At 39.6% G+C, this 16,464-nt stretch overlaps 1 protein-coding gene across 1 annotated transcript; it reads right to left on the bottom strand.

The window, feature by feature from the left end:
• Window positions 1–1,301: 1,301 nt before the first annotated feature.
• LOC110046803 (substance-P receptor-like) lies at window positions 1,302–8,901 on the bottom strand. The gene is made up of 4 exons (XM_089286761.1): window positions 8,716–8,901; window positions 7,897–8,167; window positions 5,043–5,282; window positions 1,302–2,431 (listed from the first exon to the last, which is right to left on the bottom strand). Exons 1-4 carry the CDS (start codon window positions 8,826–8,828, stop codon window positions 2,102–2,104), a joined length of 954 nt encoding a protein of 317 aa, XP_089142887.1. The 5' UTR covers window positions 8,829–8,901; the 3' UTR covers window positions 1,302–2,101.
• Window positions 8,902–16,464: the final 7,563 nt, after the last annotated feature.

The raw sequence follows: 16,464 nt of genomic DNA, 5'->3' as shown, positions 1-16,464 counted from the left end.
CTTCACTTGTGGACAATCGGAGAAGTTGAACGGTAATGTTGTAGCCAGTCCAAAAAACTGCTATCACTGATGACATCGCAAGAAAAGGATTATGAAGGACAGCAGTTCAATAATCATCGTAAGAAAATTTATACAAGTTGGACCACGTGATTACCAACCGGTGCTCGTTATGTTAAGCCCCGTTCACACTACTCCGAAGAAAATTGAAAACGCAGCTTTATTCCTATCTTTAGGCCAACTGTCCACACTAAGCCATCACGAAAACGGAGCCTTCCGAAAATGCTCTTCAAACCGGAGGAATTTGAAAACGCCTTCATTGCGCTTTAGTTTGGAGGGAAATTATTTTGAAAACAGGAGCTTTTCGAAAATGATGATGTCACGATAATCCAGTGATTTCCCCGACCGAGTTTTCCTCAAACACAAATCCAAAATGACCGGTGATTTTTGCGTTTTCAAATTTCTCCGGCGTAATGTGAGAAAAAACGCAAAACGTTTGATGCGTTTTCAGGGTGAAACCTCCGTTTTCAAATTTCTCTGGCGTATTGTAAATGGGACCTTATTTAAATAGTTATCATAAAAAAAAAAATGGTAGCAAAATTAAAAGCTGTCTGTATTTTCATATGAGAGTTGCATCAATTTTCTTTATCATTTGAAACGTTTTGATGCTTAAATTTCTGCATCCTAATAGAATCGCAGACGTATTGTAAAGGCAGGTTTTGGTAAACGGTTATTCAATCATTAATAACGATACTGCGAGCAGTTATTGAGCTCAGCATGCGAAACTGACAACCAATCACGTATAGTACCTAGCTTTATAATCCATCAGATATTTTCGTTTGCACGCGACTGGTGTAAACGCGTCACGTGACTGAATATGCCCAGCTAAAACTGGGGAATATCCGAGTGATATTCCCCAATTTTCAGATCACCCGTGTTGAGAAAAATATTAAAGGAAATATTATTAAAGGAAAGGATAATAAAGATAATAAACACAATAGCCTCCATTTGACTGTAAAAAATGATCGCATATTTGTCCTTGGACATTATCTGTTCCTCGGAACTGACAGTTTTGCTCTAACTTCACTCTCTGGGTTTGCTTCTCAGAACAGATAATGTCCGCGGAAAAATTTCTGAGCAATTTTTTCGCGCCAAATATAAGCTATTGGTTATATCTGCAGAGGCATCAAACATATGCAACGACAACAACAGACAAAACAACAAAACTTTTATTTCACCTCAGATCTAGAAATAATTTATTACAGTAATTATTATTATAAATTAAAAGCATAAATGAAAGGGGTGCTGGTACCCATAATAACGGAGGAGGGTGCACGTGTTCGTGAACGAATAATAAACACTAATTGATGTAAATACATGAATGATCATGCAGCTCTTACATACACAACTTAAGCAGCTGTGATGACATTAAAACCTGAAAATATTTAGACCAATGGCCTGTGAGTTATTTATTGGTGTAAGACAACTGGGAGCCGGTCGCGCTGTGTGTTTTTAATGTGCATACCTATAGATGTGATATGCTATATAACCTAATAAGCGCTTCCACCCCCCGCCCCCATTCCAAATTCATTAAGCACCCTCTTTATACAAGCTAAGCGTGCCCATAGCGACAGTGTCATTTAAGGCATTGACAGTTAATAGAGTAATTAGATGAATGAACTATGGATGGACTGTGAAGCAATATTGAACATTATGAAAGTTCTTGAGTTAAAGGTTCTGTTTTTCATTAAAGAACTGGGTCACATCGTGATATTTATGAAAAACGAATAAACGCTCCCTCTTCCAATAAGTGAACTCCCTTAAACTACCAAATGTAAATAGCGGTCCCGACGCTAAATTGAAGAATTGCAATAACGTTCCTGCCAGATCTATGAAAGGTAATACTCCTGTAAAGTTGCCTACCCTGTGAGATTCCCTTCTCTTGCTACTCAGAGAAAGAGAGGAAAATCGCTGTCTCTCAAGGCAGTTTAAAGTGCTAACGTTTATCATAACTTTGTCTCTCCAATCTGTATAATGCCGTCACATTTTCCTTTAATTACAAAAAAGGCATTATTAAAAGGAGAAATGTTTTTAGATTTTTTGATCACACCAAAGTTGATGTCTCTACTGTGGAGTTTAAATTTTGTTGGCGAACTCGATTTCGTGTGGATCCCGTGGAGCCGGTACAACTACAGCATAACATTCCTTTTAGCTTTTCTTGGAAGGTTTTGTTAACCAGAGCGTATACAAATGGGTTGACAGCGGAACTGAACAGTACTAGCGTATGAATAACGGCGTATGCATCTTCACTGATACTGAGAGATGTGTTGATGTCTAAGTTGTGCGCAATTACGTCAGGTGCCCAACAGATTCCAAATATGGCAGTGACAGTTACCCCCATCAAAGTGACTCGCTTCCGCACTCTCATGACGCCCTGAATATATAGAGAAAAATACAATTAAGATAGTAATCAAAGTGGCTGTGAGCTACTGAACTTGGAAAATGAATTATGAAAGGGTGTTAAGAGGCTCTGCTCATTAAGGAACTAGTTGTGATTTGAGGGCAGTCTAGCTTTCTAACAAGCCCATAAACCCTTTTTCTATTCAGGGGTGTGTTGTGATATTTGCAAAATGAAAAAGTTCAACGTTAAGAATCTGTTTGTTAGTCAGACCTGCCTACACGTTTTACATTACATGTATCTGTACATGCCTTCCTTGTGCTGTAGTCAAAAATGGCAAGATTATTTTGTTTGGTCAAAAGTGAGGTACAGACTGAACGAAACTCATCAGCCTGCGGTACGTAAATAAATAATTAATACTTTCGTTATCGGTAACTGATGTCGAAGAGTTCAGTGTGATAAGTGCTGGCTTGCCATGCGAGACATTGGAAGTTCGAATCCTAGTGGTTACTGCTGATTTTTATTTCTTTTCTTCTTCATTGTTTTTTCTTTTCTTAAAATTACCGAAAGGTAGCGTTTTTCTTTCCATTTCTTGTGTTAAAAAAATCGTCGGAAGCCTTTAATCATTCGTTTATATCAATTGCTTTCGAATTCACATATCACGTAGGTTTGTGACGAAAAACTACGAAGACTTTCCCTGAATCGAATCGCTAAGCATGCAAGAACCATAAGTATTTTCCTTGCAATGGAAAATTCGTTCTACCTTCTACCTCTCGAAAATAACTACTTGATACGCTGCAAGCGACTGTAAAACGGTCTTAGACGGCTGATGTTCGACACCCGGGGGGACTCCTACATGATAAGGTCGGGGATGCTCGTCGTCTCGGGTACAAATCAAGGATTCTGGTCTCACTTGGGATGTTGATGACGAAAGGTCACTATTTTTAGCTGTCAAAGTAACCTTTAGAGTGCACCCGAGGAAATAATAAAAGAAACGCTCTCATTTAATTTCTGTTTTTAGGCTTGATATCCGCTAATCTCTCGAGTACGCGAGTCGGGTCTACAAGTGCGCGGTATCCTCTCTTGAACAGTGGCAAGTAATCGAACCTATTCGTTTTAAGTGGTATATTTTAGGGGTCTAATGAAGCTCAAGCAACGTCCAAATTAATCTCCCTTAGGAGATAAATTCAAATTTTCCAACGAGCATCCCTTGCCTTTTCATATGGGAGTTCCCCCCCCCCCGGGTTTCCAAATGTCTAACGGGAAGTGAAAGAGTGAAGGAGTGAAGGAGTGAAGGAGTGAAGGAGTGAAGGAGTGAAGGAGTGAAGGAGTGAAGGAGTGAAGGAGTGAAGGAGTGAAGGAGTGAAGGAGTGAAGGAGTGAAGGAGTGAAGGAGTGAAGGAGTGAAGGAGTGAAGGAGTGAAGGAGTGAAGGAGTGAAGGAGTGAAGGAGTGAAGGAGTGAAGGAGTGAAGGAGTGAAGGAGTGAAGGAGTGAAGGAGTGAAGGAGTGAAGGAGTGAGGGAGTGAGGGAGTGAGGGAGTGAGGGAGTGAGGGAGTGAGGGAGTGAGGGAGTGAGGGAGTGAGGGAGTGAGGGAGTGAAGGAGTGAAGGAGTGAAGGAGTGAAGGAGTGGGGAGGAGTGCAGGATTGGAGGAGTGAAGGAGTGATGGAGGGAGATCGTTCCAGCACTACAACTTGGAAAATAATAAATATTTTCCAAGTTAACAAATGAATCAGCAAAGTGGTTTGAAAGTACGATTCCTGGAAACAAGATCTGTCACTATGCACGCGTGCATAAACTCGATGTACTCTCGAATTCACACGGTAACATTTCTTTAACAGTGCTAATATATAATCGAGCTACCTGGTGTTATCAATAAAATAACGAAATAAAAGTTAGATCAAGGCAGAAAAATTTATGCGATGACACAATTAAGGCAAAATTAATTTGCGCCTGGTGTTGAGATCTTTACTGATATTGATCTAGAAGTGCGGTCCTGGGCGCGTACTAGTTGCCCGGTAACTGACTTGACGGGATTAAGGTCTTAAGAGGTTTTACATATTTTTGGCAGACTAAAAATATCAGTTCCTCTTAACTAATAATAGCTGGATCGCAGACTGAACAAGCCTTTTAAGTATTCAGAGTATTTACAAAGGTGAAGACATTTCAAAAAACAGAGAGAGTGATATTTTGTTTGCGTCTGTTTTCCATGGTTACTGCTTGGTGGAGAGTATTCACTTAACAGCAACGCTCGAACAAGACGTTTCCAGAATGTTCGGGCACCAGAATATAATTGAAAAAAAACGTGGCTATCTGCAAGTTTCAGTCATGAGCGTTCATTTGAACACTTCAGTAGCTATCGTCAGAGCAGCCAACGAAAAGCGTTCACATATCGATCTTGTTTCTCAAAGGAGCTTCGTCATTGTTTGCGCAACTTAAAAATTTAGCCTGACACTTTTACGTCTGTTGTTTATAATCCGTGTCAATCTTCTCCATCCCTAACTATCACTGTTGCTCAACGGTATCTCTTTCGTGTTTTTCTATCTTAGTAAAATGCTATTTTTAGGTTTTCCTTCAATTTATAGATACATTTGTAAGTGGCCAAAATAACTCAGATTACGGTGACTGATGAGCTCCCTTACTACTCACCCTCTGTTGAAAGGTAAGTTGATTGTCGGGACCATGTTTGAACCAGATGGTGCACACGATTCTGGAATACAACCCAGCCATCAGTACTATGGCTGCAATTACGATGGCTGTCCAGTACGAAATATAAACTTTCTGTATCCATTCTTCAGTCCACGCACAGGCATTGTCCTTTACGTTTAAGGCCAGAAACAGTGGTATGTTGACTATCAATGCGAAGATCCATGAACCAGGAATGATCACCTGAAACAGCGAAACGTAAAACGTTAAGACAGCGACGCAAATACTATTTTAAACTTCTTCCGTTAACGCTTCTTTTAGGAGTGCTTTTCCAGGAATAGCAATACGCATCACACTGGTGATGAGTTAGACCAGTAGACCTAGTTTGAAAGCTTTCTTTGTAACCCTATGGTTGACAGTTATTCCCCGTAGTACTGGTCGAAGTTACTAGTGGTTGATTTTCCCCGAGCCGGCGACATTTCATCAAAAGGAATCGTAAAGTATTCTTGATTTTAAAACCACGTCGACGGAAGACATTTTACGAATTTCATAGTTTTAATTTGGCTATCCTATAAACAAGAACACTTAGGCTGCTTTTAAATTTCGAAGTTGTTCTAAATTGCAAATGTGAACAAATCGTTTCATGCCGGTTTTCACCGATAACTTCACCCCTAAGAATAATAAATCCGTACTTGTAAATACTGCCAAGCCAAATTTTGCAGTTTTCTTTGTGTTAATGGGGACAGCAAGAGAGAACTAGTAGGTAGAGTTGCTGAAGAGGCCGAGACTGCAGGCCAGGAGAATGACATGAAAACCCTCTACAGCAAACGTGAGTTGTCAGGCGGAATACAAATACCAACAGACTAGTGCGTGGACGTGACGGCAGCGTTCTCAGTAAGACATCAGACCAGCCTAACAGATGGGAAGAACACTTCAACAGTCTGCTCAACGGCACACCAGTTGTCAGATTGAGGAAGGAGATGACCTGGCCATCAACCTTGGCTCCATCTCCAGAGCAGAGGTAGTGAAGGCCGACAAGAGGATCAAGAATTTAGAAGCACCAGGTCCAGACAATACCCCACCCGAAGTCATGGAAGCAGACATTGGGTCAATGTAAATATCATGATCGATTTACCTGCTGTAGGAAGCACAGGAGAAGGAGGAAGTGCCTATTGAATGGAAGACAGATTACATTGCAAAGCTTCCCAAGAAAGGAGATCTCGGCGACTGCCAGAATCGGAGAGGAATTTAGCTTCTTCCTTTTCTCTTACTAGCAAAGTTTTCACCAGGTTAGTTCTGGGGAGGATCAGGAAATCTGTGGACATCAAACTGAGAGAAGGAACAGTCAGGTTTCCGGGCAGAGAGGTCTTGCACGCATCAGATAGTAACTCTCTGCATCATCATCGAATAGTCGCTAGAATGGGAGTCACGGTTGCATGTCAGTTTCGTTGACTTTAAAAAGTTGTTTGATGTGGTGGAAAGAACAGTGATGTGGAGAATCTATACACTATGGCATTCCTTAGAAGATCGTAAACATCATTAAGAGCCTCTATGAGGACACCAGCTGAAGAGGTATTAATTAATGCTGGTTTGTCTGTATCGTTCACTGTCAACACAGGAGTGAGACACGATTGCATCCTAGAACAGTATTCTCCAACTAAAGTGACGATAAGATAGATACCCACGTCTTATTCCAATTATAACTAATTTTCCGCAATCACGTTCGGTTCCAATACAACTGCCTAACCACTTTCTATTGTCCCTTTTTCCTTTTAACCACATCCGATCTAGTCTTAAGAATAACTTCATTTTCTTTCAACATTGCTAGGGGGAGGAGGGGGGGGGGGGATCAATTTACTTGCATTGCTTCTATTCATCTTTTTTGAAAACGTCCAGGACGTAGTTGAAATCGTGGGCTTTAGCGCGTAAAAGGGAAGGTGTTCCAACAACTTATGGCAAGGATTTAGATTTCGCCGACGACGTTACCCTACTCTCACAACTCGGGAGCATATACAGACCAAGACTTTCAGACTGTACGGAGTTGTCAGGACGACAGGTCTCGAGATCAATGTCACAAAAACCAAAAGCCTACGAGTAAACGCATGCCAGGAAGCTCCCAGGGACAGATAAAAATGGCAAGGCTAGGATCAACAAAGCACTTTAAGCCTTTGCCACCTAGAGATCAGTATAGCGGAGGAAGAGCCTCAGGTGGGGTACTGAACTGAGACTATTCAACAGCAATGACAAAACAATTCTCCAGTACGGGGCAGAAACCTGGAGGAACAATAAGAACTTGGACCACAAAATGCAGCTCTTCATCAACATCTGTTAGGGTTTGCGCATCGTATGGCGAGAGCGCATCTATAACCAAGAACTCCGGCGAAAAAAAGGCAGGAGCCCATCACCATTGCCATTAAGAACAGAAGGTGGAAATGGATCGTACATACCCTACACAGAGAGCAGACCGGCGTCACCCGCCAAGCCTTGGAACCCTCAGGGAAAAAGAAAAGACGAAGACCAGCTCTGGCATGGAAAAGAACTCTACAAGCAGAGCTAAGGACCATCAGCATGACCTAGCTGAGAGGAGCCGAAGAAGACAGATGGAGGTTCGTATTCAAGGCCCTAGTTCCAGAGGGAAGGAAAAGAAACACGTGAGGAATGGGGACAGCTGCTTCATAGATCGTCAAAATGTCTTCTGCAGTTACGGCACAAAACAAAGAATGCATTTTGCTTATAGACCCTTTTCATAAACACCTACCTATTCCGAGTTTGAGAAGCCAGTCAGAATGCGAAAAAAACATAATCCACTGGTTTGATATAAACTAATACTAATAATTAAACTTTGTCAGTGACGAACCTTCAGTTTACGCTTGGTAAGTTTGCCCACGTTACCAGCGGGATAGATTACTGCATAATATCGTTCAGTGGCAATTGCGGCCAAAGTAACAACCGAGGAGGTTCCAGCTATCCAGGCGAGGTTTCCACTTGTTATTATTTTGCATAAAACTGTTCCAGCTATTCCTTCTGGGTGGGTGGGTGTGATCGTGAAGAAAGTCTGTGTTGTAAGAAAGGTTGCATACAAGGCATCCGCTACAGCCAGGTTCACAAGTAGATAGTTGATGGGAGTCCTGTGGAATATCATAAATAAGATGAAGAGTAAGAAAGTTAATTACCTAAATAAGCCTTATTCACAGAGTATATCCCTCTTAAATTATTTTTCTATACCCTATGATGGTCTAGAAAAAGGTACTTCTATGACGGAAATTTCGCTCACGTGGAAAGCCCAAGTGGCTTTACGTTAATTTGTTTCCTGCAAAAAACATCCACATATTGTATTGGAAGCGATTTCTATGCTCTAGTCGACTTTCTTATTAAGGAAACAATTTACGCTCCCAAATAGGTTGTTTAATTGAAAACAATGAAAACAGCTGAGTTGTCTGAGTTGTAATTTTTAACGTCCGATGAAAAATAAAATACAAGAACTTATAATTAAAACACTTTTAATAAAATTCTCTAAATTTGAAATTCTTTATCACTTTCCCCAATGCTTGCATCAGTCTATGTTAATCATAAGCTAACCATTTTCTAGTCTCACTGTTACATAAAGTTGTTGTGTAAGGCCTCAGTAGTGCTTCAAACTGGCTGTGATATTTTAGTTATTTTAGCTTCAACAAACCTCATGTCTCGATGTTTCTTTATGATCGCACAAACGAGACAATTTCCAACGATGTCTATCACGACGAGTATAGAGTGTACCGTTGCTATAGCAATGCCAGATGATTCGATCATGGCTGAATGTTGTTGATGATGTTACACAGTCGCTAGGTCTGCTGGGTTTAATGAAGAGATAAGGAAGAGTGAATTCCTGATAACTGAGCTGATCATTGGCGTAACGTGAGAAAAAGACAGTGGCAGTCACTGATTGTTGGAGATAATCGATATCTGATGAATATTTCGTCATGTAATGTTACCTAAGGTATAAATTAATTAAAAGGAAATAAAACTTGATACTTTCATTATATCTTAACATAATTTTATGATTACGTAAGTTAGCAATAAAGCACATATCATACAGCGTCTTTGATGGAATTTGCTCCCTTTGCAGGGACACTCGTGCTTCATAGTAAACAAGGTTGCGGAGAAAGAAACTTACGCGTTAGAAGACGGAGCCGAGCGTGTAAATCCTAACGTGTTTATCCATGTAAATGGCACCGTATGCACAATGTGATGGAACATTTTTCGTTATGGTCGGTATACATCTCATTAAGCAGTTTCCTTTGCGAATAATTTTGAAACAAAGCACAGACCACCAAGAAACTAAGATGGGATTCGGGGTGCAATTGTTTCAAAATGCACAGCGACCTTTTTTTGAGGGAGCGCGTATCATCGACATTAGCTGATTGAGTTGATTTGCTGCCATGTTAGATTATTTCAATCTTACTTTCTATGACGCTTTTCCCTCCCTAAGCCCAAAACAAGATGGTGCTTGCTTGATCAAAATGCGCTCCCTCACTCTCTTAAGTTAACCCGTGTAACAGGCGGCTTAGGGGAGACACATTGTTTTCTTTTCTTTTCTTTTCTTTTTTTTTTTTGTGCTAGCTGTCACGCTATCGCGCTCTGCCCCGCTAAACTGCCTAACAAATTCCTGACGGACACAAACAAGATGTCCACAGCCATTCTGAATAGAAAATCATACGTCCAATTAATAATCTTTCCTTGAATCAAAAGGTCGAGACAGCAGAAAGCAAATCGTAATTTTTAAGAAGATTACGACATTTTTTTTTACGAGACATGTTTCGATGTTACTAACATCATCGTCAGTTACAGAATATTTGAAAAACCGTTAGGACTATATCACTAGCTAGGCGAAACATGCGTAATTTATTATGATTAAGTGAAAAAAATAGTTTACATATTTGGGTGAGTTACAAAGTGTTTAGAAGAATATAAAGCCTGAAGCGAAAGTGAAAAAATCGGTCTTTAATGAAATCAAACTTTGTCGAAGGTTTACCACAAAAGCCTGGACAGAAAATAGTGATGAGCTTTTCTCAGGGTTGCTATTTTTGACAGCTTGTAAGAAGCAAATGTCCTTACCTTTCTCACGCTGAGCACATATTAAAAGTCATTTCTAAAGTGGAAAAGAGAGGGTTTGTTGACAATTCAACTCGATTGTTTTTGTATATACCTATGCTGGGTTTTTAAGACTACAGACAGTCTTATCACTTTTAACATATGAACACTGCCCACCCGGCAGTAACATGAGAAAAGTGAAAGAAAAAAAAAAAAAAAAAAAGAAGAACAAGAAAAAGAAAAGCGAGAATTTTGTCAAAACAAATAGACAAACTTCAGGTAGCAAATTGAAACCAGCGATGCTTAGAGGAAGTTACTGGGTCGATGTGCTTGGAATTTATTTAGCCCCGCTTAAACTCTTGCTTTAATTATTGCTAGAAGTTTATGCTTTATTCAAAGATGTTCTATTATGACATGATGCTGATCAGATATAAGACAGAAGATATGACGCCGACTGTTTAATAACGTGAATTGAAAAGAAGAATTGTTATTTAAAACCTGATTGACACCTTATTTCAATTTTCTCGTATTGGGATATTTTAATATAAATTGTTTATCTTTGAGAGTATGGTTTAGTTGGGCGCTCACCATTCGACGCCATTTTATACTGCCCAAATCAGGAGGATAGTTATAACAGAATGGCGTAAATATGAATTGCAGTATATAACTGCTGTGTAGCATTGTTGTTTACGATGTAGCCTTTTTAAAATCATTTTCTTTTCGCGAACTGAGTTTGAGCTCATTGAGAAGTTTGAATCTGCAGGAACCACTATTTCTATTTTAGATATAAAAAAGAACCATTAAAAAACTGGAGTACTAAAAACATTTCTGTCAGCCGGTTAAACCCTTTGCAACATTTTGTGAATATTTGAGCGCTATCGAGCGTTTCCAGGTTTAATGACAGAGATAAATATGTATTGCCTGCTGCTCGTGTTGCTGCAACATTTCTCATGCAAACCTTCACTTCAGGTTACAGAAAAATCTACTGCAGAAATTCCTGCTACAAACTTTCTCTTGTGTTTCTACAACTCGATAGGAACGCGAAGAAAATGGTTTCTATTAATTTTAGGAAACACTGGAGAAAAAAGAAAAAAAATCCACTCATTTATTTGGGTGATAAATATTTAAACTCTTTTTGCTCGCTTCATCATAATGTCAACAGCTTGAGTAGTTCTGTGTTTCTATCGAGTTGTCGAGGTACAGCTTTCAGCGATTGTGTTCGTAAAGGGTGTTTCCTCATTCTTACAAGTTATATAATTATTATTTGCTTGAAAATTATTATTGAAGTCCTGTTTTGGCAATTCTTTTACTTAATTGTTTTCACATCGTTAAAAAAAGAAAAATGACTTAATACAATATGCAGATAATATCCACCAACTTTTCGCACATTTTTTTGATATTTGAAAACCTATTAATGAAATGTCTGGAAACTTGAAATAAAAGTGCAAAATGACAATCTTACCTAAAACGCTGCACTGGCGGAGAATCGGAGAAGTTGTACGGTAATGATGTAGCCAATCCAAAAAACTGCCGGTATCACTGATGACATCGCAAGAAAAGGATTATGAAGGACGGCAGTTCACTAATCATCGTAGACAATTATGCAACTTGGACCACGTGATTACCAGCCGGTGCTCGTTATGTTAGACCCCGTTGACAATACGCCGGAGAAAATTGAAAACGCAGCTTTATTTCTACGATTAGGTCAACCGTTCACACTAATCCGTCACGAAAACGGAGCTTTTCCAAAACGCTCTACAAACCGGAGGAATTTCAAAACGCCTTCATGGCGCTTTAGTTTGGAGGGAAAATATTTTGAAATCAGATCTTTACGAAAACCATGATAATCATGTAATTTCCCTTCCCGAGTTTTCCGCAAACACAAACTTCTTAAATTTCTCAAATTTGTTTTTGCGTTTTCAAATTTCTCCGTCGTAATGTGAGCGGAAAACGTTTGATGAGTTTTCAGGGTGAAACCTCCATTTTCAAATTTCTTTGGCATAGTGTAGATGGGGCCTTATTTAAATAGTCATCAGAAAAAATGGTAGCAAAATTGAAAGCTGGTTGTATTTTCAAATGATAGTTACATCAATTTTCTTTATCATTAGAAACGTTTTGACGCTTAAATTTCTGCATTCTTTTTAAATTGCAGACGTATTGTAACGGCAGGTTTTGGTAAACGGTTATCTAATCACCAATAACGATACCGTGAGCAGTTACTGAGCTCAGCATGTAAAACTGACAGCCAATCACAAATAATATATAGATTTAGGCCAGCCTAAACGCGGAGCTCCTGAGTCGGGTTGTTCAGAGCCCAATTAAGCTAACAGGAAAAGGTACAATTTTGATTTAAGTTTTGTAACTTTGCGGTGAGGTTTTCTGTATTGTTTGGCCTTCTGTTTTGAGTTTTAATAATCACCGTGTACGCAAAACAAAGCAGCAAAAAACATTTGTCCGTAGAAGAAAAAGTTATAATTCGGTTAACTTTTAATGCTGGGTCAGCGTTAACCGGCTTCCGAACAATCCTGCCCTGTTTTCAACAAGTTAACCTGACATGCGACCGCGATCCAATCGAAACCCAGCACCTGGTCAGCGGTCAACTTCAAAACAAAACACGTGACCTCGATGAGCTGTAAACTTGAGCCTGCGATACGTGATACTGGTCAGCGTATACCTTGTTTTGACAGGTGTCAATTAATAATAACATGGATGTCCAATATCAAGGAAGTACACGTAAATCAAAGCTGCATGTCTCTGTCAACCTATTATTTGGAGTATGGCCGCCATGTTGCGCGACTCTGTCGTCGCCGTCGCCGTCGCCGTGGTCGTGCGAACGCGCACACGAGCAATACTGCTAGCCATGATAACAATGACAAAATTAACTCATGGGTTTCATTTTCTTTCCTATATGAGTATGGGGCTCCGCTATTACCTAGCTTTATAATCCATCAAATATTTTCTCTCAAACGCGATTTGTGTAAACGCGCCACGTGACTGAATATACCCAGCTAAAACTGGGGAATATCCGAGTGATATTCCCCAATTTTCAGGTCACTCGTGTTAAGAAAAATAGTAAAGGAAATATTAAAGGAAATATTCAGGTTACAGTATACCTTCAGGTGGGCAATTTTCTTCAAATTTGGATTTTTGGGTCAAAGTAATGGTCGAAGAATAATCTCTAATTTCTGAAAAAAGTTGTTGAAAAAGATTAAATATTGGCGGAGAAATGGCGGTTTTACGTTTTCGCCGGAAGTAAAGTTTATTTCTTGATTGACAGCCCTATGGCGCTTTTGGATGCAATCAACCGAGACGATTTTCGGCGGAATTACCTCAACGAATGTCACGAATTGACTACTCGACTAAGTTGATCAGCATTGTTGTTCTGACTACAGTCGAACCTCGATTATCCGGACTTTTTCTTTAGTCCCAATTTTGTCATGAATATTTATTAGTCATGATCAAGATCCGTAGCAACATTCTTTTTAAAACTATAGCGTTGAAAAGTGCAGTCAAAAGCGAGTTTGTTTTGCTTTTTAAGAGCAAAAGCAGCGCACACACGTATCGTAACTAATGAAGAACACTCTAATGAGTTCTGATTTTCGTTCTGATTGGCTCAGAGTTGAGCGGTTCAAGATGTACAGTAGGCCATATTGTTTTCCAAGCGATTTGTAAAAGTGTTGTTTCACGATTAAATGTGCTTTATTTAAACAGTTTTGTTCTTTATTAATATTCATATATCCGGACCCTCGATTATCCGGACTATTTCGTCTAGTCCCAACGAGTCCGGATAATCAAGGTTCAACTGTACCAAGCATTTTTGGTATCAGGTGTAATTCTATTAAGTTATTAGTAAACATAGACCACGTCAAAAACATGGACCAGTTGGAAAAAGCAAAAACAGCGAAGAACGAATGAAAATACATCAATGAGTGAAGAAGCAAAAGTTCGCCTCGCGGATGAGGCTATAGCTATCGTATAAGGCGGGCAAAATATCGAGGTAAGAGAGAAAAAAAGGTTCTGTAAAAATTTGGAAACTTGAGAGCAATAACAGGGATATTGACAGAGACTCCGATGAATCCAATATCGACGAATCATTGGACTCATTGAGACCCACTGGAATATTGTCCATGCACAGTTGACCATGTACAGTTGCTCCGCCGCACTTTCTTTTATTTGTTTTCTTCGCCCAGGCACTCTAGCGCTCGTATCTTTTTTGGTCTTCCCCATTTTGCCAGGGACCAACTTCAAGAAAAACCGAGCTACAGCAGAAAAATTATCTCTCCGCCTTCGGCACCTTGAGCGCATTGCGAAACACAGGGGTTTTTTGGAGATTCGCGCGTACATTTCTCCAGGAGGTTAACGGTAATAAACTTTATCTGACAACCCAGTTGAAGGCGTTTGGGGGCGGAGTTTGTTTCCGAAGCAGAAGATTTTTCTTAGCGCTGTTTTCTCGAATATGGCCCATTATTGAATTACCGCGATAATGGGTTTTATGTTGGGGCGGGGCCTTATCTTATCTTGCTGTACAAGCTGCAGAGGTAGATAGCCGATAATGGGCTTGACACCACACGCAGAGGAAGCTTTAAATTCGCGTGCTCTGCTAACCCTCTCCCCTTTTTCTGCCAGCGCCGATCGTGATAGCTGTTTAGCCTCAGAAGCGTACTTTACTTTCTTTCGTCGACCCTCCACCATCCCCTGAGCTCCTCCTCTGCTCTTGCTACCTCTTACTGGGCTGGCTGTTTTTCGCCCCAACTTTATTCACTGAATCAAATATAGCGATGTTCAATTGATTAATTTGACACCTTAGCATTTGAATGGTTTGAAATAAACGCCACGTGAGTGGCCAAATTAATCCAAACAAGTTGTCTCAGTGATTCAGTGGTTTCTGGCCGCATGCGCGACCGCGATTATAACCATTTCATTATAGTCTTTTGTGCGCTGGGTTTATAAAAAGGCGTCGCTCTCGGCATAAAATTTATTTTTGCTTGAAGCAGACACTTTAAAGAGTTATAAATCAAAGGGAATTTGTTCAATTGCCCTCAAATTTGGACAGTAGCTAGTTTCACATATAAACTACAGAGACATGTCTGCGAATTGTTAATTCCGAAATATTTTTTCTTCGAGAACGACTTTTGTACGATTCTCGAAACTCACAGTTTCCCTCAAACTTCACTCTCGGAGCTCAAGAGCTGTTCGCTTCTCGGAACAGATAATGCCCAAGGAAAAATTTGCGAGCATTTGTTCGCGCCAAATGGAAGCTATTGTTTATATATACCGAAGCAGCGAACATACGCAACAACATTAACAAACAAAACAACAAAAACATTTATTTCACCCCAGATCTAGAAATAATTTATCACAATAATTATTGTTATAAATTAAAAACAAAATTGATAGGGGTGCTGGCTACCCATAGTAACGCAGGAGGGTGCACTTGCTCGTGAACGAATAATAAACGCTAATTAATGCAAATACATGAATGATCATGCAGCTCTTAAATACGCAACTTAAGCAGCTGTGATGATATTAAAGCCTGAAAAAATTCAGACTTAAACGGAATTAAGATCAATGGCCTCTGGGTTATTTACTGGTGCAAGACAACGGGAGCTGGTCGCGTTGTCAGTTTGTTATGTACATACCCGTAGATGGTATATGGTATAATAAACACCTAATAAGCACCCTCCCCTCCCCTATTCCAAATTCATTAAGCACCCTCTTTATATGCAAGCTAAGCGTACCCAAAGCGAAAGTGACATTCAAGGCATTGACATTGAATAGACTGATTAGATGAATGAACTATGAATGAACTCTGAGCGCAATATTGAACATTATCAAAGTTCTTGAGTTAAAGTTTCTGTTTTTCATTAAAGCACTGAGGCACATTGTAAAATAAATAAATAAATAAATAATAATAATAATAATAATAATAATAATAATAATAATAATAATAATAATAATAATATGAAAAAGGAATTAACGCCCCCTCTTCAAATAAGCGAGCTCGTTTAAACTACCAAATGTAAATAGCGCTCCTGGCGCTAAATTGAAGAATTGCAATAACCTCCCTGCCAGATCTATGAAAGGTAATACTCCTGTAAAGTTGCACACCCTGTGAAGGATTCCCTTCTCTTGCTGGTCAGAGAAAGAGAGGAGAATTGCTATCTCGCAAGGCATTTTAAAGTGCTAACATATAAAAAAAAAGCAGTATTAAAAGAAGAAATGTTTTACATTTTTTGATCGCTCCAAAGACGATGTCCCTGACGTTGGCAAACTTGATTTCCCTTGGACCCCGTGGAGCTTCTACAGCTACAGCGTATCATTCCCTTAAGCTTTTCTCGGAAGGTTTTGTTAACCA

Source organism: Orbicella faveolata, unplaced genomic scaffold (assembly GCF_042242905.1).
Source record: "Orbicella faveolata isolate gen_17 unplaced genomic scaffold, um_ofav_v1 contig_14, whole genome shotgun sequence".
Lineage (NCBI taxonomy): Eukaryota > Metazoa > Cnidaria > Anthozoa > Scleractinia > Merulinidae > Orbicella > Orbicella faveolata.
The sequence above is the reverse complement of the archived record's forward strand: the minus strand, read 5'-3'. Positions and strand labels throughout refer to the sequence as shown.

Coding starts and splice junctions, on each gene's coding strand:
- LOC110046803 (XM_089286761.1), bottom strand. CDS start 8,828: ATGATCGAATCATCTGGCATTGCTATAGCAACGGTACACTCTATACTC. Junction 8,168..8,715: donor AAGAAACATCGAGACATGAG/GTTTGTTGAAGC, acceptor GATATTCCACAG/GACTCCCATCAACTATCTAC. Junction 5,283..7,896: donor TTACCAAGCGTAAACTGAAG/GTTCGTCACTGA, acceptor TCGCTGTTTCAG/GTGATCATTCCTGGTTCATG.